Source organism: Taurulus bubalis (assembly GCF_910589615.1).
Source record: "Taurulus bubalis genome assembly, chromosome: 17".
NCBI classification, from domain to species: Eukaryota; Metazoa; Chordata; class Actinopteri; order Perciformes; family Cottidae; genus Taurulus; species Taurulus bubalis.
Window position 1 is genome coordinate 150,765 of NC_136605.1, and position 24,450 is coordinate 175,214.

General features: G+C 42.7%; 1 protein-coding gene across 1 annotated transcript; it reads right to left on the reverse strand.

Annotated features, from left to right (window-relative positions):
- Window positions 1-2,699: 2,699 nt before the first annotated feature.
- slc16a6b (solute carrier family 16 member 6b) lies at window positions 2,700-19,146 on the reverse strand. The gene is made up of 6 exons (XM_079232777.1): window positions 19,072-19,146; window positions 10,521-10,768; window positions 8,887-9,030; window positions 8,187-8,315; window positions 5,366-6,220; window positions 2,700-4,215 (listed from the first exon to the last, which is right to left on the reverse strand). Exons 2-6 carry the CDS (start codon window positions 10,750-10,752, stop codon window positions 3,953-3,955), a joined length of 1,623 nt encoding a protein of 540 aa, XP_079088903.1. The 5' UTR covers window positions 10,753-10,768; window positions 19,072-19,146; the 3' UTR covers window positions 2,700-3,952.
- Between the last annotated feature and the right edge of the window lie 5,304 nt (window positions 19,147-24,450).

The window sequence follows — 24,450 nt, forward strand, 5'->3', positions numbered from 1 at the left end:
CCCCTGGGGTTCGATCGAACCCAGGTTAAGAACCACTGATCTAGATTGTTTTGGGGTAAATTGCTTAATGTTGGAGATAATGTTGGAGATAATGGCACCATAGGGCACTCTGCTTGTGGTGCTTAAAACAGTAAAACATGAATTTGAAAAACTCGGCAGCAATGTCTCTTTGCAGAAATCATGAATGGTTACTGAAGAGAATCCACAGACTTGGTGTTAAACAGTTTTAGAAAACTACATTGCTGTGGAGTTTCAAATCTATTTGATAAATATATAGTCAATCTAGTCCCATTATGTTGAGAGAAGGCAGACATCTTTACGGCAGCTGTCTCCAACACTAACATCTCACACCATAACAGTCTCGATTGATAAATAGCATTAGAGGCAAGAGGACAAATATGCGTTACGGATTGTGGGGTGAACTGTCCTTTTAAGTCTTCCTATCCACCAGCCCAACACTTTTATGACTTACGTGATTTTATTCCTGCTTTCAGCTGCAAACTATTCATTCATTCTGTTTGTTAGCAGCAAAACTCAGGAGCTCAGTGAGCCGAACGTTTGCTGCTCTGGATCGGTCCAGGACTTCATTGGAGGCCACGATCCTGTGCTTCCTGGTTTGTCCTTGATTTGGCCATGAGTGGAATGGCCCAATGATTCCAGGGCAAAAAAAAGACAACTAAAACAGCCTCTAGTTACATGTAGAACCTGACTGGACGAACATTCAACCATCTCAATGACATCTCTTCTTTAATCAGACTTATTATATATTTAAGCAATAAGGTACGAGAGGCAGTACTGTGTCGTGCAATAATGTACTGTTCAAGGGAACCCAGTACAGTACTGCCTCTCGTACCTTATTGCTTTTATAATACGGGTACCTGCGACTTTATAAATAGTAATAGTAAGCTCCCTTTCAGCACAAAATAGTTGTAGCCACCAAACCTTGTGTATCGCATTTCAGCAACAGAGAAAATAGTCCCGTACGTGTATGGCGGTTGCATAGCAACCGCCATACACGTACGGGACTATAAAACTGCCTGCCTGTGATTTACTGAGCAGGTCGGTTGGAAGCAGGTGGAGGAAGACGCTCAGCCACCGATGTAAAGAAGTGCTCTCGCTGCTTCTGTCCGTCTTCTCTCCGTCATGTTTCTCCTCCATGATGTTTAGAGAACTTGCCTCGCGTCGGGAAATGACCGACGTAATTATCTCTCACTGGAAATTATCATGATTTTGTGGTCCAACCCTTTTCATTCCTCATCTCATTTTAGGGAGGAAGTGACGTTGTGTTGTCGTTCGTTATGCTAGTGGGGGATGCTACGTGAGCTTGTTAGCTGTTCCGTTTGAGCTACCGTTACTGTTAGCGAAGAGCCCCGTTGCAATACTGTGAACACTCAAGCAACACACCTGCAGGTTAAGGAAACCAACGTCTGAGTCGTTACTGCGGACGTTACAAGATCAAAGTTTACACCAACATGTTTTAACTGTCAAGCTTGAAATGACAACTAACGGTCGCGCAATTTAAATCTAGCTGTTGTTTTAAGTGCGCACTGATATGGAACGCTCTAAATGTAAACAGGCTGTACAGTACTTTACGGCTGAATAAACTACACCTCGTGACTCACTCTCAACCAATCAGAATGCTTGATTTGATCTACCCGTATTATAATTATGATGCTTTAACACATCCATAAGTTTCTTAAGAGCTAAATAAACTTAAGAACAGCGGCATGCAGCGGCTGACAGTCTGTGTCTGAGACGATCAGCTGCGTCTGTGGTGATCAATGTCCGCGGCTCGAGAAGCTCTCTAAATAAATTATTTCTTGCCGGCAAAATCTGTATCGCCGCGTACAGGAAGTCATGATGATGTAAAGGATGGATCCTGGTGATCTGGAAGAACTCTCTCCCTATAAAACTAATATCACTAATATCGCTCCTTCATCAATGAGGAAGTGAGCTGCCTTTTTTGTCCGGTGGAGTGTCCATCTTATCCAGTGAAGTTCAGTAAGCCTGCCCGGGAGCAGGTTTACATTTTTGGATGTGTTGCTATGGTGATTTATCTAAGCTTGCTTCGAGAAACCGAGAACGCCTGACCTACGTCATCTTATCCTGACAACTAGCCGCTAACTCAGTAGCCAGGTAGGAGGAACAGGGCCCTGGTCCACGTGGTCCCAAAGGACGCACGGGACAACTCGCTTCCAACACAGCTCAATCTTTATTGTTTTCTTATTTATCAATTGTTGGCTGGTTGGTCCATCGAGGTTGAAAACCTTCGAACACAAAAAGCAAAAAGTTATACAATCAGAATGTAAATCAACTTTAAACAACTTTCGCCAACAAATGAATAAAGAATAGCTGCAGTACCAGTGGGTTGACTCCGTGCCTCCGTCTCAGCTCAAGGGTTTGCTGTCAGAGCTTCCCTCTGCAGGCGTTTCACATGACGTGCTCAGCAGCCTGCACTGGCTTACTTGTGGTGCATTCTGGGACTTGCAGTCTTTCCTTTTCTTCGGGCAAAGTACCGTAATTCAACTAAATAATGAATGAACTCAACTGTGTGTGTGTTCAGTGCTTTGAGTGGAAAACTAGAAAGGTGCCACATAAACCCATGAAGTCCATGTATGCATAGGATGACACTGAATGTATTTACACTAGCATGGCTGACAAAACAAAACTCTAAAACACAAAAAAGAGTTTGGAGGAATTTTATTTAGGTATTCATAATGAAAGCAGAACAGCATTTAACTGGCACTCGTGTCAATAAAAATAAGTGATATTCAGAAAATTTGCATCATATCATCATTACAAACAGCTTAAATAAAGATTACACAGCACAGAGAACTATTTAGAGGCGACTGGTTATTCAGGGCATGCATGGCAAAGCCCCCTGTCTACAGGCGGAGGCCTGGGAACATTCACAACGTCAGATCCTCCATGTGGGAAACAGCAACACGCCCAGTGAAGCCCCTGAAGAGGTTCTGCAGGAGCAGAACAGAGAACAATCGTCTTGGCCTCCATGTGCGCTAGTCGGAGGGTGGTACCTGGTCCACGCCGGCTAATCGCTGTACACAGGTTCTGCAGTCACACGCTGAAGGCTGTGTTATCTGAAGTGTTCTGGTTTACGTTCTGATTATTGATTGACCAACACGTTGGCGCAGCTTCGGTTGAATGCAGGTAAAGAGTCCATGTGGAGAGCAAGAGAGAAGACGTTAGCTTCAGCTACTCGCTCTGGGAACCCAGCGGCTATCATGTAGCTTCTCATTGGTTTAACATTAGCTGGTAAGCTGGATACTCGTGAAACATTGGATCCTACACGTCGTAAACATGTCTGCCGCTACCTGTAACGAGCTCATGCTACCGTACATCAACAGGGCCGTGGCTTGATGAGAGATAGTCAACGCCGTCACACAGAGCAGAATGGAGGCTGTAAAGGTTCTCATGCACAATGAATCCCACAAGCTAAGCTATCCTCGGACCATAGAGCACAGGCTCCGTGGACCGGCAACACTGCTGCGATATTGCTTCAGTTACCATAGTGATAGAAAATAAATATACCCATGTGCGTGAATAGACAGAAGACAACATACTTCAGCAGCAGCTAGATCCTCCTCCACGTATCCAACGCATACAGCTCGATTGACTTCACGTTGCACATTTTAAAGTGAGCGTCGTGGGAGCAGAACATGCAGGTGTTCAGCAGTCGTGATGTCACAGATGTCATGACTGTTTTGTCTAACTCGTGGCACTTCAGCATCCATGACAACAACCCTTCTTTCCTGAGATAAAGGTAGCAGAGGACTGGTCTCACAGGAGGAACACTCAGCTAGTCAGAATGTGAGAGAGTGACACCTAAGATGAGGAACCTGCAGCATCTGTGCAGACCATCTCTGTGGGCGAGTTAGTGAACCCGTCTTTATTGTTGCGTATGAGGTGACGTCATGCTGGAGTCGATTTCATATTACAGAGACATCGTCCTAACCCGTCTGACCGGACTGTCCTCCAGGGCCAAGTCCACCTCCAAGAAGTCAGACTTGCCGCCGTCCTCAGACATTTTCCCCTCTTCCTCTGTGCTCCCGCCCTCGTCTTTGTTTCCGCTCTGCCTCTGGAACATGCCGGACTTGGTCGGGCCAACCATAGCCAGGCAGATGGCACTGAGGCCCATTCCCACGGCACAGGAGTAGAAGGCAGACCCGTAGTTCTGTGTGACATCCACCAACATACCTAAAAGAGAGAAAAATGTCAAAGTTATGACCTTGAGGTCTATTCACCATTGGTGTGGGGCATGCTGGGTACTACAATTTGCATACATTTCTGCTGAAGACGTGTGACGTAGTCTACCAAACCTCCCCCGCCCACAGCAGCCACCAGTCGGAAAACGGAACAAGTAGGAAAAAGACAGTCCGGCCACATTTGGATCTTTCAGGTACTAATATACTACACACAAGGATCTATCATACTTTGTGAAGAGAATTTAATGATTTATATGTTGTACTGCCTTACTTTGACTAAAGTTTCATGTCCCACTTGTACTAAAGAATGTGTCTCGAAAGCTGAGCGAAGCTGAGAAGCCACAACTGGTCAAGTTCTCAGTTGCTCTTGACCTTGGCTGAACAGATTAAATACAGACAGACTGTCTTTGCTGCTGATGTCAGCTAGATGTCTGAATTACAGACGGACTCAGCTCCTTTTTCGCTACTAAGACTGAGACAAATATGGAAGTCAGATCAGGGGGAGTCTCACAGAAATGGGATAAATATCCATTGTTCTTGGAGAACGAGGCCCACTCTCATTCTGGGGGTGTGCTGGCTGTGTGCAGACTGTATGCAGAGCAGACCATCAGGGGAGCTGAGTCCAAGGCCTTGTAGGTATGCATTTCATGTATGTGTGTAATTGCTAAATAAATAACCTTAACTGTAATATAACCCGTTCTGTCAATTCTTGAACACTCGAGGAATATCCTGGCGAGGAGGATTCCTTTTCAATTGTTAGAGTCATACAAGCTCGTATTGTTACAAGAAGTGTCTTTTATTGAAGACACCTCTTGTAAAGTGTACTTATGAACGAACTAGTGAAACGCGACGGCCGCGTGCGAAAGTGACGGCGAGGTTACGGGGTTTATGTAATTACATAAACTTAACGGCAAGTTACATTACATCTGTTCGGTGAGAACTCTTCCCACAAGGCTTTACTGTATTTCATACATTTAAATGAAGTTAATCAACGTTGTAGCTCTGGAGGTCCTTTAGGAAACGTCACTTGACTTATTTTTCTCTTTTCTTGTCCGATAATGGGCGCCGCGGGGCTTGGGGTGCAAGAGGTTTTGACTGATGCAGAGCGAGGGAAACCAGGAGAAGGAGCAGACACCTCGTACCTCCTAGTGGTGGCCCTGCCAGCCCGGCAAAGCTCTGGATGAAGACATACACTCCCACAGATGACGGCATCTTCTGGATGCCCACCACGTCCTCCTCGGCCAGCATCGGGATGTGAGTGGAGCCGACGGTGCCCATGAAGTAGCCGTAGAGGGCGCAGCAGATCACGAGGCCCCAGAACTCCCACACGAGAGCGAAGGCCACCAGCACCAGGCACAGCAGGACCACGCAGCCCAGCAGCACCAGGGTCTTCCTGCACCGGACTTTGCTCAACGCCACTCCGATGGACAAGCGGCCGAAGATGTCGGCCACGGCCATCACGGACAGCATGTAGGAGGCCGAGCCGGGCTCCACGCCCCGGCTCTTGCTCAGTTCGATGATGTAGAGCTGCGGGGCGAAGAAACCCAGCGTGGCGAACAAGCCGAAGAGGGAGTACCAGATGAAGGCGCCGTCTTTAAGCACAGAGAAGTCCAGAAGTTTGGAGCTGAGCGGATGGCGAGGACCCGCCTCTACCTCTACTGGGATGGGAGGCGTGGCCTCTTTGTCCCGCCCCTCCCAGTCCATCAGAGCCGTGTTCTCAGCTCCCAGAGGCCTCAGGTCTCCGTTGGAAGTAGAGAGGGAGGTGACACCCGAGTCGTCTGAACTGATGGAGGTCCTGGTTTGTTCGTTCTCCAGCTCCAAAACAGTCTGCAGCTGTTTCAAAGGCAGACTCTCGGATTCTTTGCCCTCCTTCACAGGCTCCGGCTCAATAATGATTGGACGGAGGAGAAGCCCACAGCCAATCACAGAAGCCTGGAAGGTGCCGAGGACAACCAAACAGTAGCGCCAGCCAATGTGTTGCTTCAGTGTAGAGAGAGCTGCGGAGAGACCACATCAGCCACTTTATTACCATTTAGCACTCAAGATCTACTCACTGGACTCCTCGCTACTTCAGGGTCCGACCATTCCCATGCTGGGCTCACTATCCTGCTCACCTCTGAGGAATTGACAGGAAATGATGCAGTCAGTGCAACTGTTTGTGATCGGATCACATTGATATCAGCCCTGCTGTTAGCCGTTTGCTCTCCCGCTGTCAAAAAGCCACGAATAAGTCTTAATATCTTTTCCGCACCACATTCCCTCGACGTCATGAGGTGAAGGAAAGATGTGAAGGAGAAAGGACTGCGCGGACTATATAAGCAAGCGATGGCAAGTTGTTGACGAGGGTCTGCCGTGGGGAAACTACAATGTTCTAGAGATGGACTACAAAAGGCAGCTTACTTGGCCCCTTGTGTTCTCGCTATGTGGCGTCATGCTCCACTAGTGACCGGCTGCGTCACCAGCTGTGTGCAGGCCCTTCCTTCCTGCTGCCACACTTTACAGAAACACTGCTGACAATTCACTCATGCACAATCAAATCAACGTGTCAATATGTGCAATAATGTACATTCAACTTGTCGGTTGTGTTTATCTGTTTAACTATTTTTGAGGCCCATCCTGTTTTATTTGAACTGATACTTGTTAATAAATGTTTACTTCTCCACACAGGATATTTATGTTGATTATTGATGTTGTTTTTGAGAATGTCTTTATTGACATTGTTTGCTATATTCACTGTTCATTAAGGGCCCGAACACCGACAGTGAAGGCCCTATTATAACTGCCTAAATAATTGGCTTTTGGGGGCTTTATCATGCCCAAAAACTCACCAAAGATGGCATGCATATCAGGTCTGGTGAAACATTTGATATTTTAGGGGTCTCGCATTGGGGCATGAAAATGGCTCTAGCGCCCCCTACAGTTGTTTTTAAGTTTGAAAGGCCACAGCCCTCACCCCCTATGATCAATTGACTTGAAATTCAACACACATGTCCGATTCCGTCTGCGCTACAAAAAAAGTTTATCAGACCCCCTCAACTCCGCCTACTTAGATTTTTCCGCCATTTTCTATTTTGTGTAAAAAAATTCTGTGCATCATTATTGGATCAATGTCATCAAAAGCTTGCTGATATCTCATTGTGTTTAGAAGACATGCTCCAAAGAAATCCTTAGGGACGTAGCGTTCTACATCCTTACACGTTTGGCCTATCACTACAAAATGTGCAGCATATGTCCACATGGCATCCTGTAACATAACCCAACATTTACACTCAAGTCAACCACTAGGTGCCGATGCCCCAAAAGTAATTTGCCCATTTTCTAGACATTTAGCCATATCCCATTGTTTTCAGGCGTTGTATTTTAACAAACTCCTCCTACAGAATGAACGCGATCGACTTCAAATTCGGTCAAAATGATCAAGATCTTTATGATGAATAGTTATCAAAATCTATTGGTACGTTACCCAATTTGCCTCAAATTTCTAATGAATGATACTAGTTCAGGCCTGAGCATATTTCCATGAAAACATTTTCACATAGTCATAGCGCCAACTACTGGCAAAAGGAAATGACATGTTTTATACTTCAATGTACTCTTCCTAGCCAGGTACTAGTGACCAGATCAGTCTCAACCTTTAGATTTAGAGAACCCGGCTCCACTTAGATACGAATGGGCCGACAAGTCATTTATTGACAGACGAGCAGCTGTAAATACTGAAAGAGTCGTGAAACCGTCAGCAGCAGCTAGCTCTTAGTAAGGTAACCCATTCTACCAATAGTATCACGTGACCAACATTCCAACTGACAACCGAGCCTCCATCCACCGGGGGAAAGCTGGGAAGTGGAACTCGAGTTGAGATTTTTGTTATGTCAAACAACAGATTCCCATTCACACTCAATATCATTATTATTGTCAAAAATAGTTCCACTTTCGCTAACTGCCTCTCTGAGACTGAACACTCACCTGGAGCAAAAGCAAATACGGCGAAGGATTCTCCGGAGGAAGCGACAGAGGTAACGAGGGCTCGCCGTCTGGAGAAGTACTGGGCTAGGATGGTGACGGTTGGGAGGAAGGTGAAGCAGTAGCCCAGGCCTGTAAGAGAAAAGGGGCACATGGTCGGAGCGCTGCATAGAGGTGTAGGCGTCAGGTCACTCCTTGTAGGAGATGCTCCAGCTTTGCTGCAGCTGCTGTTGGAAGACAGAAGGTATGTGAAGACAAAATAAAGAGAGAGGGGAGGGTTAGCTGTGGTCAAATATCATCATCATCATCATCATCATCATCATCATCATCATCATCATCATCTAACGTCAATGTATTCCTTCCTCCTCGGCCACTTCCTGTTCTGTCACTCCTGCTCGGAAAGAGAATTTAATGCTTTTTGAGATTTGACTGCTCCAGTTTCCCTGCTGCGCTCCTTCCTAGAGACTAAAGACAGCTAAGGTTCAAAGAAGCTGATCAACTCTCACTCAATGGCCAGTTCTGGAAGAAACACACTGATTTAGTTTCTGTTGCTGTTGACACTGCTGAAGTTCACTCGTTACAGGATGGGACTGTAAACAAGACAAACACATCTGCAAGAGGTGTACAGTGATCATGTGACTGGCATGTTGCCATGACCGACACAGACACAACCAGGTAGACACAGTGTGAGTTTGATAAGTACCTGAAACGACACCGATGGTGACGTACATCTCGTTGATGGAGGTGCTGAAGGCTGAGGTGATGGTTCCCAGGCTGATGAGGAAGCCTCCCATCATCACCACTGGTCGAAAGCCGTAGTGGCTGCTCAGCATCGTGGACAGGGGTGCTGGGGTGGAGGTGAAAGAAATAATACCTCAGTTTTACATGAGTTAGCCTAAATCTTTAACCACCCACCTCTGTTTGTATGCAATCAAAGAGATTACACATTTGTCCCATAAGAAAACTCAATTTTAAAATGAGGAAACAGGACGTGACCTCCCTCCGCTTTAGTGGGATTGAATGAATTTGAATGCCACCTAAGGGTGGAGATAATGACCTGGTATTTAAAGGAAGGAGGCACTCTGGATATTCCCATTAGTTTACCCTGTCTAAGGAACTGAACCATGAACCTTTACCTAATGCATGTTACAACCTTTTCTGATTACATCTGTATTTATGAGACAAAGACTGACTATCCTACTGACTGACTGTGCAAAGCGCTTTAACACTACATGTCATCATTCACCCATTCATACACTGAGGGATACCATGCAAGGTTCCTACAATGACATACAATGTAGATGGCATTGATAGTCGTGCCCATCAAGACAATCTAACATTATACCCACACGTACGCCAAGGCACAGCAGTCAGGAGCAATTTTGGGTTAAACATCAAATCTTCCAATGTGGAGACAGATTTCTTTGAGACAGACTTACCTCCAGTTTTAGATTCGGTTGGACTTTGAAAATATCTTGAATACATGTACTGTATGTAGACAGAGGTGTCAAACTCATTTTAGTGAAGGGGCCACATGCTGCCCATTTTCATTCCAAGTGGGCCGGACCAGTAAAATCATAGCATAATAATGACAATATTTCTCTATGTTTAAATCATTGGTGAAGGTTTTTGGATGTTAACCCCCATTTTAAAAAGGTCTTTATATAATAAACTAGAAACATGAAGACCAAAGATTCAGACACCAGCCCACTGTCTACCTGCCTGGGCTCTCCTCTGCAGATTCCCTTGCAGTTGAGCAATATGTGTAGTAATGCCAGCAATCTAATACATTGCAACTGTGGATCAATGGTTAGCATCCCCGTCTTTCAATGGTTCAAGCCTTGACTCCGCCCTTTTTTTTGGACCATTTTTGTGTGTATATATATATATATATATATATATATTATTTTTTTTTTTTTCTTTTCTTCTGCAATTTTAACAATTATCCCGCGGGCCGGACTGGACCCCCTGGCGGGCCGTATGTTTGAAACCCCTGATGTAGACCTAAAACAATGAGTTTATTCATTGCTTCGTTGATCAGCTGAAAATTCATCTGTCACTACTTTTCTAATCGATGGTTCCAACATCTCAAATTATGATTTTTTTGCTTTTGTTTTGGACTACTTGAAGCAAACATTAGCTGCAGCCCTACAACTTATTATATGTATAATAGTCTCTCTGTTTCTGTGACTTCCTCCATGTCCTGCACATGTATGTCACAGCGTGACTTCCTCCATGTCCTGCACATGTATGTCACAGCGTGACTTCCTCCATGTCCTGCACAGGACGATTACAGACAAAGGAGAAACACACATGAGCAGAGCCCGAGCGACTGACCAGTGAAGGTAAAGATGAAGACACAGATGGAGAAAACCCATGACACTCGGCTGTTGCTCTCCCCAAACTCTTCCATCAGGTCCTGGAGGAAGACGCCCAGACTCTTGATGGTCCCATAGGTGCAAACCTCCACCAGGAAGAAGGCCGCGGCCACGACCCAGCCCCAGCCGCCTTCAGGCACCTCTGGGTAAACCTTTGGACCCAAACACCGCTGGGAAAGGGGGGTCCTCATGGCTGCAGCAATCCGCCTGGAGGAAGAGACAGAGACATCGTCAGTGAGCTCATTCTGAAGTCCTGTGTGAATGTGTTGATATCTGGGGCGGATGAACTCCAGCCCTCACTGGCAGACACAGACCTCTCTCTGTGGAAACAGCTCTCTGCTGCTGATATTGTATCGGTACACGGAAGCCAAGTATCAAGTTTTTATGATATCAATCTTAAACCTTTTGGTCGGGGTTAGGGTCCCATTCTGCTAAAATATAAATGATTGAAGTGAGATGACTGAAAACATAAGGTTTCCTTTGGGGACAATTTGCAGTTGAAAAAAGGAAATAAATCACAATACTCGAATTATCGCAATATATCGCAGTATCATGATAATATCGTATCAGGAGGACTTAAGTATCGTGATAATATCGTATCAGGAGGTCTTAAGTATCATGATAATATCGTATCAGGAGGACTTAAGTATCGTGATAATATCGTATCAGGAGGACTTAAGTATCGTGATAATATCGTATCAGGAGGACTTAAGTATCGTGATAATATCGTATCAGGAGGACTTAAGTATCGTGATAATATCGTATCAGGAGGACTTAAGTATCGTGATAATATCGTATCAGGAGGACTTAAGTATCGTGATAATATCGTATCAGGAGGTCTTAAGTATCGTGATAATATCGTATCAGGAGGACTTAAGTATCGTGATAATATCGTATCAGGAGGACTTAAGTATCGTGATAATATCGTATCAGGAGGACTTAAGTATCGTGATAATATCGTATCAGGAGGTCTTAAGTATCGTGATAATATCGTATCAGGAGGACTTAAGTATCGTGATAATATCGTATCAGGAGGACTTAAGTATCGTGATAATATCGTATCAGGAGGACTTAAGTATCGTGATAATATCGTATCAGGAGGTCTTAAGTATCGTGATAATATCGTATCAGGAGGACTTAAGTATCGTGATAATATCGTATCAGGAGGTCTTAAGTATCGTGATAATATCGTATCAGGAGGACTTAAGTATCGTGATAATATCGTATCAGGAGGACTTAAGCATCGTGATAATATCGTATCAGGAGGACTTAAGTATCGTAATAATATCGTATCAGGACTTAAGTATCGTGATAATATCGTATCAGGAGGACTTAAGTATCGTGATAATATCGTATCAGGACTTAAGTATCGTGATAATATCGTATCAGGAGGACTTAAGTATCGTGATAATATCGTATCAGGAGGTCTTAAGTATCGTGATAATATCGTATCAGGAGGACTTAAGTATCGTGATAATATCGTATCAGGAGGACTTAAGTATCGTGATAATATCGTATCAGGACTTAAGTATCGTGATAATATCGTATCAGGAGGACTTAAGTATCGTGATAATATCGTATCAGGAGGACTTAAGTATCGTGATAATATCGTATCAGGAGGACTTAAGTATCGTGATAATATCGTATAAGGAGGTCTTAAGTATCGTGATAATATCGTATCAGGACTTAAATATCTGATAATATCGTATCAGGAGGACTTAAGTATCATGATAATATCGTATCAGGAGGTCTTAAGTATCGTGATAATATCGTATCAGGAGGACTTAAGTATCGTGATAATATCGTATCAGGAGGTCTTAAGTATCGTGATAATATCGTATCAGGAGGACTTAAGTATCATGATAATATCGTATCAGGAGGACTTAAGTATCGTGATAATATCGTATCAGGAGGTCTTAAGTATCGTGATAATATCGTATCAGGAGGTCTTAAGTATCGTGATAATATCGTATCAGGAGGACTTAAGTATCGTGATAATATCGTATCAGGAGGACTTAAGTATCGTGATAATATCGTATCAGGAGGACTTAAGTATCGTGATAATATCGTATCAGGAGGACTTAAGTATCGTGATAATATCGCATCAGGAGGACTTAAGTATCGTGATAATATCGTATAAGGAGGTCTTAAGTATCGTGATAATATCGTATCAGGAGGACTTAAGTATCGTGATAATATCGTATAAGGAGGTCTTAAGTATCGTGATAATATCGTATCAGGACTTAAATATCTGATAATATCGTATCAGGAGGACTTAAGTATCATGATAATATCGTATCAGGAGGTCTTAAGTATCGTGATAATATCGTATCAGGAGGACTTAAGTATCGTGATAATATCGTATCAGGAGGTCTTAAGTATCGTGATAATATCGTATCAGGAGGACTTAAGTATCATGATAATATCGTATCAGGAGGACTTAAGTATCGTGATAATATCGTATCAGGAGGTCTTAAGTATCGTGATAATATCGTATCAGGAGGTCTTAAGTATCGTGATAATATCGTATCAGGAGGACTTAAGTATCGTGATAATATCGTATCAGGAGGTCTTAAGTATCGTGATAATATCGTATCAGGAGGACTTAAGTATCGTGATAATATCGTATCAGGAGGACTTAAGTATCGTGATAATATCGTATCAGGAGGACTTAAGTATCGTGATAATATCGTATCAGGAGGACTTAAGTATCGTGATAATATCGTATCAGGAGGTCTTAAGTATCGTGATAATATCGTATCAGGACTTAAATATCTGATAATATCGTATCAGGAGGACTTAAGTATCGTGATAATATCGTATCAGGACTTAAGTATCGTGATAATATCGTATCAGAAGGTCTTAAGTATCGTGATAATATCGTATCAGGAGGTCTTAAGTATCGTGATAATATCGTATCAGGAGGTCTTAAGTATCGTGATAATATCGTATCAGGAGGTCTTAAGTATCGTGATAATATCGTATCAGGAGGTCTTAAGTATCGTGATAATATCGTATCAGGAGGACTTAAGTATCGTGATAATATCGTATCAGGAGGACTTAAGTATCGTGATAATATCGTATCAGGAGGACTTAAGTATCGTGATAATATCGTATAAGGAGGACTTAAGTATCATGATAATATCGTATCAGGAGGTCTTAAGTATCGTGATAATATCGTATCAGGAGGACTTAAGTATCATGATAATATCGTATCAGGAGGTCTTAAGTATCGTGATAATATCGTATCAGGAGGACTTAAGTATCATGATAATATCGTATCAGGAGGTCTTAAGTATCGTGATAATATCGTATAAGGAGGACTTAAGTATCGTGATAATATCGTATCAGGACTTAAATATCTGATAATATCGTATCAGGAGGACTTAAGTATCATGATAATATCGTATCAGGAGGACTTAAGTATCGTGATAATATCGTATCAGGAGGTCTTAAGTATCGTGATAATATCGTATCAGGAGGTCTTAAGTATCGTGATAATATCGTATCAGGAGGACTTAAGTATCGTGATAATATTGTATCAGGAGGACTTAAGTATCGTGATAATATCGTATCAGGAGGACTTAAGTATCGTGATAATATCGTATCAGGAGGACTTAAGTATCGTGATAATATCGTATCAGGAGGACTTAAGTATCGTGATAATATCGTATAAGGAGGTCTTAAGTATCGTGATAATATCGTATCAGGAGGACTTAAGTATCGTGATAATATCGTATAAGGAGGTCTTAAGTATCGTGATAATATCGTATCAGGACTTAAATATCTGATAATATCGTATCAGGAGGACTTAAGTATCATGATAATATCGTATCAGGAGGTCTTAAGTATCGTGATAATATCGTATCAGGAGGACTTAAGTATCGTGATAATATCGTATCAGGAGGTCTTAAGTATCGTGATAATATCGTATCAGGAGGTCTTAAGTATCGTGATAATATCGTATCAGGAGGTCTTAAGTATCGTGATAATATCGTATCAGGAGGACTTAAGTATCGTGATAATATCGTATCAGGAGGTCTTAAGTATCGTGATAATATCGTATCAGGAGGACTTAAGTATCGTGATAATATCGTATCAGGAGGACTTAAGTATCGTGATAATATCGTATCAGGAGGACTTAAGTATCGTGATAATATCGTATCAGGAGGTCTTAAGTATCGTGATAATATCGTATCAGGACTTAAATATCTGATAATATCGTATCAGGAGGACTTAAGTATCGTGATAATATCGTATCAGGACTTAAGTATCGTGATAATATCGTATCAGAAGGTCTTAAGTATCGTGATAATATCGTATCAGGAGGTCTTAAGTATCGTGATAATATCGTATCAGGAGGTCTTAAGTATCGTGATAATATCGTATCAGGAGGTCTTAAGTATCGTGATAATATCGTATCAGGAGGTCTTAAGTATCGTGATAATATCGTATCAGGAGGACTTAAGTATCGTGATAATATCGTATCAGGAGGACTTAAGTATCGTGATAATATCGTATCAGGAGGACTTAAGTATCGTGATAATATCGTATCAGGAGGACTTAAGTATCGTGATAATATCGTATCAGGAGGACTTAAGTATCATGATAATATCGTATCAGGAGGTCTTAAGTATCGTGATAATATCGTATCAGGAGGACTTAAGTATCATGATAATATCGTATCAGGAGGTCTTAAGTATCGTGATAATATCGTATAAGGAGGACTTAAGTATCGTGATAATATCGTATCAGGACTTAAATATCTGATAACATCGTATCAGGAGGACTTAAGTATCATGATAATATCGTATCAGGAGGACTTAAGTATCGTGATAATATCGTATAAGGAGGACTTAAGTATCATGATAATATCGTATCAGGAGGTCTTAAGTATCGTGATAATATCGTATCAGGAGGACTTAAGTATCGTGATAATATCGTATAAGGAGGTCTTAAGTATCGTGATAATATCGTATCAGGAGGACTTAAGTATCGTGATAATATCGTATCAGGAGGACTTAAGTATCGTGATAATATCGTATCAGGAGGACTTAAGTATCATGATAATATCGTATCAGGAGGACTTAAGTATCGTGATAATATCGTATAAGGAGGACTTAAGTATCATGATAATATCGTATCAGGAGGTCTTAAGTATCGTGATAATATCGTATCAGGAGGACTTAAGTATCGTGATAATATCGTATAAGGAGGTCTTAAGTATCGTGATAATATCGTATCAGGAGGACTTAAGTATCGTGATAATATCGTATCAGGAGGACTTAAGTATCGTGATAATATCGTATAAGGAGGACTTAAGTATCGTAATAATATCGTATAAGGAGGACTTAAGTATCGTGATAATATCGTATCAGGAGGTCTTAAGTATCGTGATAATATCGTATAAGGAGGACTTAAGTATCGTAATAATATCGTATAAGGAGGACTTAAGTATCGTGATAATATCGTATCAGGAGGACTTAAGTATCGTGATAATATCGTATCAGGAGGACTTAAGTATCGTGATAATATCGTATAAGGAGGACTTAAGTATCGTGATAATATCGTATAAGGAGGACTTAAGTATCGTGATAATATCGTATCAGGAGGACTTAAGTATCGTGATAATATCGTATCAGGAGGACTTAAGTATCGTGATAATATCGTATAAGGAGGACTTAAGTATCGTAATAATATCGTATAAGGAGGACTTAAGTATCGTGATAATATCGTATCAGGAGGTCTTAAGTATCGTGATAATATCGTATAAGGAGGACTTAAGTATCGTAATAATATCGTATAAGGAGGACTTAAGTATCATGATAATATCGTATCAGGAGGACTTAAGTATCGTGATAATATCGTATCAGGACTTAAGTATCGTGATAATATCGTATCAGGAGGACTTAAGTATCGTGATAATATCGTATCAGGACTTAAGTATCGTGATAATATCGTATCAGGAGGACTTAAGTATCATGATAATATCGTATCAGGAGGACTTAAGTATCGTGATAATATCGTATCAGGAGGACTTAAGTATCGTGATAATATCGTATCAGGAGGACTTAAGTATCGTGATAATATCGTATCAGGAGGACTTAAGTATCATGATAATATCGTATCAGGAGGACTTAAGTATCGTGATAATATCGTATCAGGAGGTCTTAAGTATCGTGATAATATCGTATCAGGAGGACTTAAGTATCGTGATAATATCGTATCAGGAGGTCTTAAGTATCGTGATAATATCGTATCAGGAGGACTTAAGTATCGTGATAATATCGTATCAGGACTTAAGTATCGTGATAATATCGTATCAGGAGGTCTTAAGTATCGTGATAATATCGTATCAGGAGGACTTAAGTATCGTGATAATATCGTATCAGGAGGTCTTAAGTATCGTGATAATATCGTATCAGGAGGACTTAAGTATCGTGATAATATCGTATCAGGAGGTCTTAAGTATCGTGATAATATCGTATCAGGAGGACTTAAGTATCGTGATAATATCGTATCAGGAGGTCTTAAGTATCGTGATAATATCGTATCGGGAGGACTTAAGTATCGTAATAATATCGTATCGGGAGGACTTAAGTATCGTGATAATATCGTATCGTGGGACCACTGGTGGTTCCCACCCCTACTGGAAGCTGTTCATTCTATGCCACACAGCGGTACTAGACCTCAATCCAATGCTGCTCATCTAAAGGGTGCGATTGTTGGCAAAGGATTGCCAACTCATCTTCACAAGGTTTGCTGACACAACGTTCCACGTCTCGCTCCGCTACACAGATTGATTTTAAACAGCCTGCTCTAAAGCCGACTTAACTGAGTGAAAACGTTGTTTACGTAGATGGATGCTCACCTCGGGGCTTCCCTTTACCAGATGTGGAGAAGCAAAGCACGGGAAGTTGAGTTGGCTGCAGTGTTTATTCATGAAAAACGGAAACCTACACGGTACACTGTGTACTCTTCCCCGAAGGGAGGGACTCAGTAGCAGCTCTATCGACGCGGACATCCCCGTGGATTCATAGCACAGCGCTTCTGGTGGCATCGCAACAAGGGCTGTAGTCAGGGCTTTGAAATGCGTGAGGTCCAGAAAGCACTTATAGACATCCATAATGCATTCATTCATTCAATAATTAATTTATAAACCTCTGGACTTTAATAGCTCATATCAGAACCATTTATTTGCCCTGCATGTTTTCACATACAAGGAATACACAGAGTGTGTTTCTGTTCATGTTCAAAACATGTCCCACATATCTGTGGATACATGTGAGAAGTCAAAATTAAAGTTGTAATATAATGAGCACTGGTGTGTACAAGCGAGGGGACACAGTCGGTCTCATAATAATATAATAATCGCAGATTTCCAGATTGGAAATAATTGCTTTCTAACAGTGGCCCTCATAGTTGACAGATTATGTCTTTTGGTTAACGGACTCTTTTGCTAATTTTAAACTAAATGTAATGTGTCACCCTGTGACGACTCCGCCAGTCATCTTGGACTAATGTGGGTGTTGGAAAGCTGTTGAGGATATTCTTAGACAATATGTATTTAACATCTTTGACTACTTGCACACCAGAACAGCTTAGTTGTCTTTGGGTCATTATGGGACACCACTCTCCAATGAAAGCCACGACAGTCGTGGTGGAATTTCATCCAAAATGTCTTATTGATCCAGTTTCCTCCAAAAAAAGTGTGTAGCCAAGTACTCGATTGATACTTTTGTTTTCTGTCTTCTTAAAAAAAAAAGTTTTTCTTTATTTTGCAGTTTATGAATCATAAAATCCACCAATGAAGTGGTTATAACTCACCAACTAGATATTCTGTTCCTCTCCGCTAGAGAACAGGTTCTGCTCGATATGAAGTCATGTGCTTTTAACCCCTTGCAGTCTTCTCTCTCACACACTCTCTCACACGCGAACTTCCAAAGGACACGCTCTCATTTTAACAGGAGAGAGGTGTACTGAGAAATGTAGGTGTTACGGTTTAACAGGCGACCGTGTTAACTGGCGACTTTTCAGCCGAACGCGTCCGTTGTTGTCCTAGTTACGACAGCCGTATCTTTAATTTGTGTTTAATACAGTGTCAAACCCTCTTATATACTTATATATCATATACACATTAAATAAAGATTCACGAGGGCAGCTCTTCCTAGTGTCAAACAGCTGTCTGTAATTACGACAGCAACGGACGCGTTCGGATACAAGTCGCCAGTTAACACGGTCGCCTGTTAAACCGTAACACCGGCTTCGCCACGTGATTAGACGTCACGCGGCCCATCAGCTGGGCTCACACTAGATCAGATAGGGCTCCATGGAGATGATCTACACGTCCAGAGCCCAGCTGATCCGCCTCAGCGGGTACAATACGTGTTGTTTGTCCACCGCAGAGCATCGACACAGACTGTGTCGAGGCATAAAAAGCTGTCTTTTCATCCAGACTTCCGGTCGCCGCCGCGCTGTGAGGAGGCGCGTGCCCGGTGCGCGCTACTCACCGGCCGCTGAGCGGAGCGGGTGGAGGAGCAGCCTGCGGTGTCCCGTCTCGTCGTTACTCCATTGTGTCCTTAAGGCAATTCGCTGACGGCTCGTGACTCTTCAGAAGCAAACGGGAATTTTAAATGTTATTTTATATTTTTTAAACTTTTTTTTTTTAAAGCCATTAAATTCCGCTATTTCCTCGGTCTATGTTTGCACTACCGCAGCCAGCCGCATCTTTTATCTCCACTGGGTTACTTACTTCCGGCCTCTTTACCGGCTCAAACCGGAACTCAGACGCGGGCGCGCAAATCCCTCCCGGCTCCATGAACGCGCAGGGCGCTCCTCGTGAGAGAGGGAAGTCCGAGCTCTCTCTCTCTCTCTCTCTCTCTCTCTTACGCTCTCTCTCCTCGCTCTCTCTCTTTCTCTCTCTCTCTCTCCTCGCTCTCTCTCTCTCTCTTACGCTCTCTCTCCTCGCTCTCTCTCCTCGCTCTCGCTCTCTCTCCTCGCTCTCTCTCCTCGCTCTCTCTCTCTCTCACACAAACACGCAAGCGCACTTCGACGGCCGCCATGCTGTTTTGATGTTGCGTTTCTGTCCAGGTGAAGAAGAAAAAAAGCTGTTAGGAGGTGGGAAGTGACAGAAAGATTGATAGTTTGTCTGACAAGAGAGTGAGAGAAACTACAGCTTTATATGTGTTCCACTTATACTGTGTGTGTGTGTGTGTGTGTGCGTGTGTGCGTGCGTGTGTGTGCACGCACAGAGCTGCCAACTTTTCAAAAAACCTTGGAGTGAGATTTTGCTGGGGTGACCACAATTTAGCCGCGCACGCAGCCACACGTTGGTGGTTCAAATATCAGGAAATTTGTGGGGCCTAAAGTCGTTGATAGGGGCGGCCCACTGGAGATGGACAACATTGGGGACATTCTGTGAAGCAAAGACATAGCTGATGGTCCACCCCAGGACATTTTGGTTTAAGTAGATGTTATTTCATGCATTCTAGTGGATTTTTGGGTGGCATGCTAAAGATGTAGCATGGTACCAGCCAAACTTAGCCCCGCCCACAACATTTGAGGTCTGGAAGTTCGGTCTGGCACTGCTCCATTCGGGAGAAATGATCCAAAATCAAAAATTGTTCGGACCAATCAAATTGTCAGGGCGGTCTTTATACGATGATGGACAGATGACAGTAATGTAATCAACCACGTCACCAAAGAGCGCTTGGGAACACATGTCATGAACATACCTTAGTCCAAGGGCGGGCAATTCATTTCCCAAGGGGCCACATGAGAAATTTGGACCGTTGTGGAGGGCCGAACCAATAGTCTGAACTTAATTCAATTAACTCAATATGAATGTTATTACTTTATTAAAAAACTGTAAATCATATGGTTTTGAGCTGCTACTGGTAAGAATACATGTTACAATAAGGCTATGAAAATAAGTTAAAAAAAATGTAAACCGTACATTAAATATGTATGTTAAAGACCAGCAATTTATTAACTTTAAACAAAAGTAATAAGTTTTTTTGATGTTTTCCAGTTCAGTTGTTCTTACTTAGTCCAGTCTGTGCTGCTTGAACAAGAGCATGAAGTCTGGTTGAATGAGGTGGAGATGAAGGACAGCTGACAGGTATCAGAGAGAGGATCTGATCTGTTGACCTTCATCACTAGAAGGTTTGTTCTCATGTAGGTAGATCCAAAGAGAACCAACATCTTCTGAGCATCTTTCCTCATGAGGAACGTTCTCCTCTTTGAGAGAAGAGTGAAGATCCTGACTTAAAGTGCTCTGCCATAGTGGATCAGACCGCAGGTCAGATCCGCGGAGGCTTTGCGTGATTCATTTTCAATCTGGAGGCGGAGACTGCAGCGCGAGGCTCCTTGGGAGGCGCGCGCGTGCACACACATAAATAAATCGCCTTCAAAGTAAAAGCAGTGCCGCTTGTATTGCATTCATGGCGTGCACCTTATTTATTTTTCATTTTTGATTGACGTCACGCGGGCCAGACTGGAGAGCCGCGGGCCGTCAGATGCCCAGGTCTGCCTTAGTCTCTGCGCCTCCTGAGTTTCTCCCGCGGTTGTGTCCGTTTAAAAAATCTTCTTCTGTTGCTAACTTCGGGACTCTTTGGGGTAAATAGGATGTCTATGCAGCGAATAGGTTTACAGATGCGCTCCTTAGCGCCATCTATCGTCGGGAGTTTGAAAAGGAACGAACGCGCCTCGGCCCAAAATCAGAATTGTTTTTTTGCCGTGAGAAATTGGTTGTGTTGCGTGAGTGTGTGTGAAAACATGCAGAAGCGTGTGTCACACGGCGGAACCGTGAGAGTTGGTGTGTGTGTGTGTGTGTGTGTGTGTGTGTGTGTTGAAAGAGAAGAGAGGACAAACGGCTGCTCTTGTGATTCTTCAACATGAGAGGATTTGCAGCTTAGCTCCTCCACATTACCACAATAAGTTGGATGGGTTGGGTAAACTAGTTTGGGTTGGGTAAACTAGTTTGGGTTGGGTAAACTAGTTGGACTACCTTTTGCCTAACTGACGCAGATGACTTTTGACATTAATGAAAAGGGAAATGTGAACAAAATCACACTTCCAGTTGAGCAGAAATGTCCTTAATCCCAAACGAGCATTGTTTTGGGGCAGAGGAGACCCATCTCTACCCCTTACATGTTATACATACATGGACGTTGACCAAACAGGTGCAAGATAAAACTGCTTGACACTTTCAGAATAAAAACCCTCTTTTTTATTTAAATAGATTTCTTACTTTGCACATAAGACCAGTATGTAGTTGTATATCATTTAAAAATGACTCACCTATCTCTAGCGGTGACTGAGCTGTTGAGTGTCCCGTGCCTGAATACTCATCTGTTTGTGACAGGGATGTGTCTCAGGAGATGTCAGACAAGTTCCAGCCTCAACATCTGATTGGACCCAGATACTATCTCAAAGTCACTATTTAAATAATAGGTTAGATTGTGTTGGAGCACTTTGACATTCAAATTAAAAATTTACATTTTTATTATTATTTATCAATTGAAATAGTATTCAATTAAATTTATTTTGTAAACCCCAAATTAAACATTTGCCTCAGAGGGCTTTACAATCCAGCTGTAACCACGGTGCATGGAAACCTGTGAGGCGGGAAAGCACAAAGACAACAGGGAAGAAGTAGAGTTAGTAATGTGCATTGAAGGGACATGTCTTCTTCTGAATTCATCCAGAAGGAGAGAGAGAAGAGGAGAGAGCAGCTCAGTGTATCCTAAGACGTCCCCCAGCGGTCTAGGCCCATAGCACCATATAGGGGCTGGACCAGGTAACCCTCAACCACAGTTGAGATTTGTTTTACGTGGGAGTTAAAGGACAAGATGACTGGGATAACTTTACGGTGGTGCTGGATGTCAAGGCAATGCCATCTAGTACAATTTAGCACTGGCAGGCTGACATAAAAACAAAATAAGAAAGTGTCATATCTGTGCGTCTGTGTGATGGTTAGGGTGGAGAAGTGTAGATAATAGAATATCTGGTGGTCAGCAGAAATGGACAATCATAACAGTGCATTTTTTGTTCAATAAAAAGCATGCTCTTTTCCCCTGCACCAAACTAAGTGTGTTCTTTCTTGTATGAGTTCATTGGATGGGCCACACCACCCCTCTGCCATCCTATTCAAGCTGGTGCAGATATGCCACTGTTTGCATTGCAGTGCACTCACTGACACTGCAATGATGCAGCACAAGTCCAACTATATATAAGCTTTATAATACGGTAGATCAAATCAAGCATTCTGATTGGTTGAGAGTGAGTCACGAGGTGTAGTTTATTTAAGCAATAAGGTACGAGAGGCAGTACTGTGTCGTGCAATAATGTACTGTTCAAGGGAGTTGTTAGGCCCAGTACAGTACTGCCTCTCGTACCTTATTGCTTTTATAATACGGGTACCTGCGACTTTATAAATAATTAGTAAAAGTAATAGTAAGCTCCCTTTCAGCACAACATAGTTGTAGCCACCAAACCTTGTGTATCGCATTTCAGCAACAGAGAAAATAGTCCCGTACGTGTATGGCGGTTGCATAGCAACCGCCATACACGTACGGGACTATAAAACTGCCTGCCTGTGATTTACTGAGCAGGTCGGTTGGAAGCAGGTGGAGGAAGACGCTCAGCCACCGATGTAAAGAAGTGCTCTCGCTGCTTCTGTCCGTCTTCTCTCCGTCATGTTTCTCCTCCATGATGTTTAGAGAACTTGCCTCGCGTCGGGAAATGACCGACGTAATTATCTCTCACTGGAAATGATCATGATTTTGTGGTCTAACCCTTTTCATTCCTCATCTCATTTTAGGGAGGAAGTGACGTTGTGTTGTCGTTCGTTATGCTAGTGGGGGATGCTACGTGAGCTTGTTAGCTGTTCAGCTGTAGCGAAGAGCTTGCAGGTGTATTGCTTGAGTGTTCACAGTATTGCAACGGGGCTCTTCGCTAACAGCAACGTTAGCTCAAACGGAACAGCTAACAAGCTCACGTAGCATCCCCCACTAGCATAACGAACGACAACACAACGTCACTTCCTCCCTAAAATGAGATGAGGAATGAAAAGGGTTGGACCACAAAATCATGATCATTTCCAGTGAGAGATAATTACGTCGGTAATTTCCCGACGCGAGGCAAGTTCTCTAAACATCATGGAGGAGAAAAATGACGGAGAGAAGACGGACAGAAGCAGCGAGAGCACTTCTTTACATCGGTGGCTGAGCGTCTTCCTCCACCTGCTTCCAACCGACCTGCTCAGTAAATCACAGGCAGGCAGTTTTATAGTCCCGTACGGGACTATTTTCTCTGTTGCTGAAATGCGATACACAAGGTTTGGTGGCTACAACTATGTTGTGCTGAAAGGGAGCTTACTATTACTACTTATGAAGTCGCAGGTACCCGTATTATAAAAGCAATAAGGTACGAGAGGCAGTACTGTACTGGGTTTAACAACTCCCTTGAACAGTACATTATTGCACGACACAGTACTGCCTCTCGTACCCTATTGCTTAAATAGTACACCATGCATATCATTATTGTAGAACATGATTAAGGTGATCGTGATGAGAATACAGAGAATCATACACAATTTATTTTCACTGCTTCAAGTTTCTTCCCGTTGGCAGCCGGGCTCATCAACAGAGCCCGGCTGCCCCACTGACTGACTATCACAGGACCATTCTTTCGGACCATTTATTTTTATTCTTTATTCCTTTCTCTCCTCCTACCGGTCACTCCACTGCACAATTCATATTCAAGCACTCATGCCACATACACTTAACTTTAACTTAAACACACACGTCACTTTAACATACACTTATATTAATGTTATCTGTTGTCTGAGCACTTCATCTTTATCTGATTTAGACATCATTGCACTG

Excerpts from the sequence above, each read along its gene's own strand:
- slc16a6b (XM_079232777.1), bottom strand. The coding sequence starts at position 10,752 with ATGAGGACCCCCCTTTCCCAGCGGTGTTTGGGTCCAAAGGTTTACCCA. Across the intron at positions 6,221-8,186 it reads CGTATTTGCTTTTGCTCCAG|CTCTCTCTACACTGAAGCAA; the intron begins GTGAGTGTTCAG and ends GTCTCTCCGCAG. Across the intron at positions 4,216-5,365 it reads GGCAGGGCCACCACTAGGAG|GTATGTTGGTGGATGTCACA; the intron begins GTACGAGGTGTC and ends TCTCTCTTTTAG.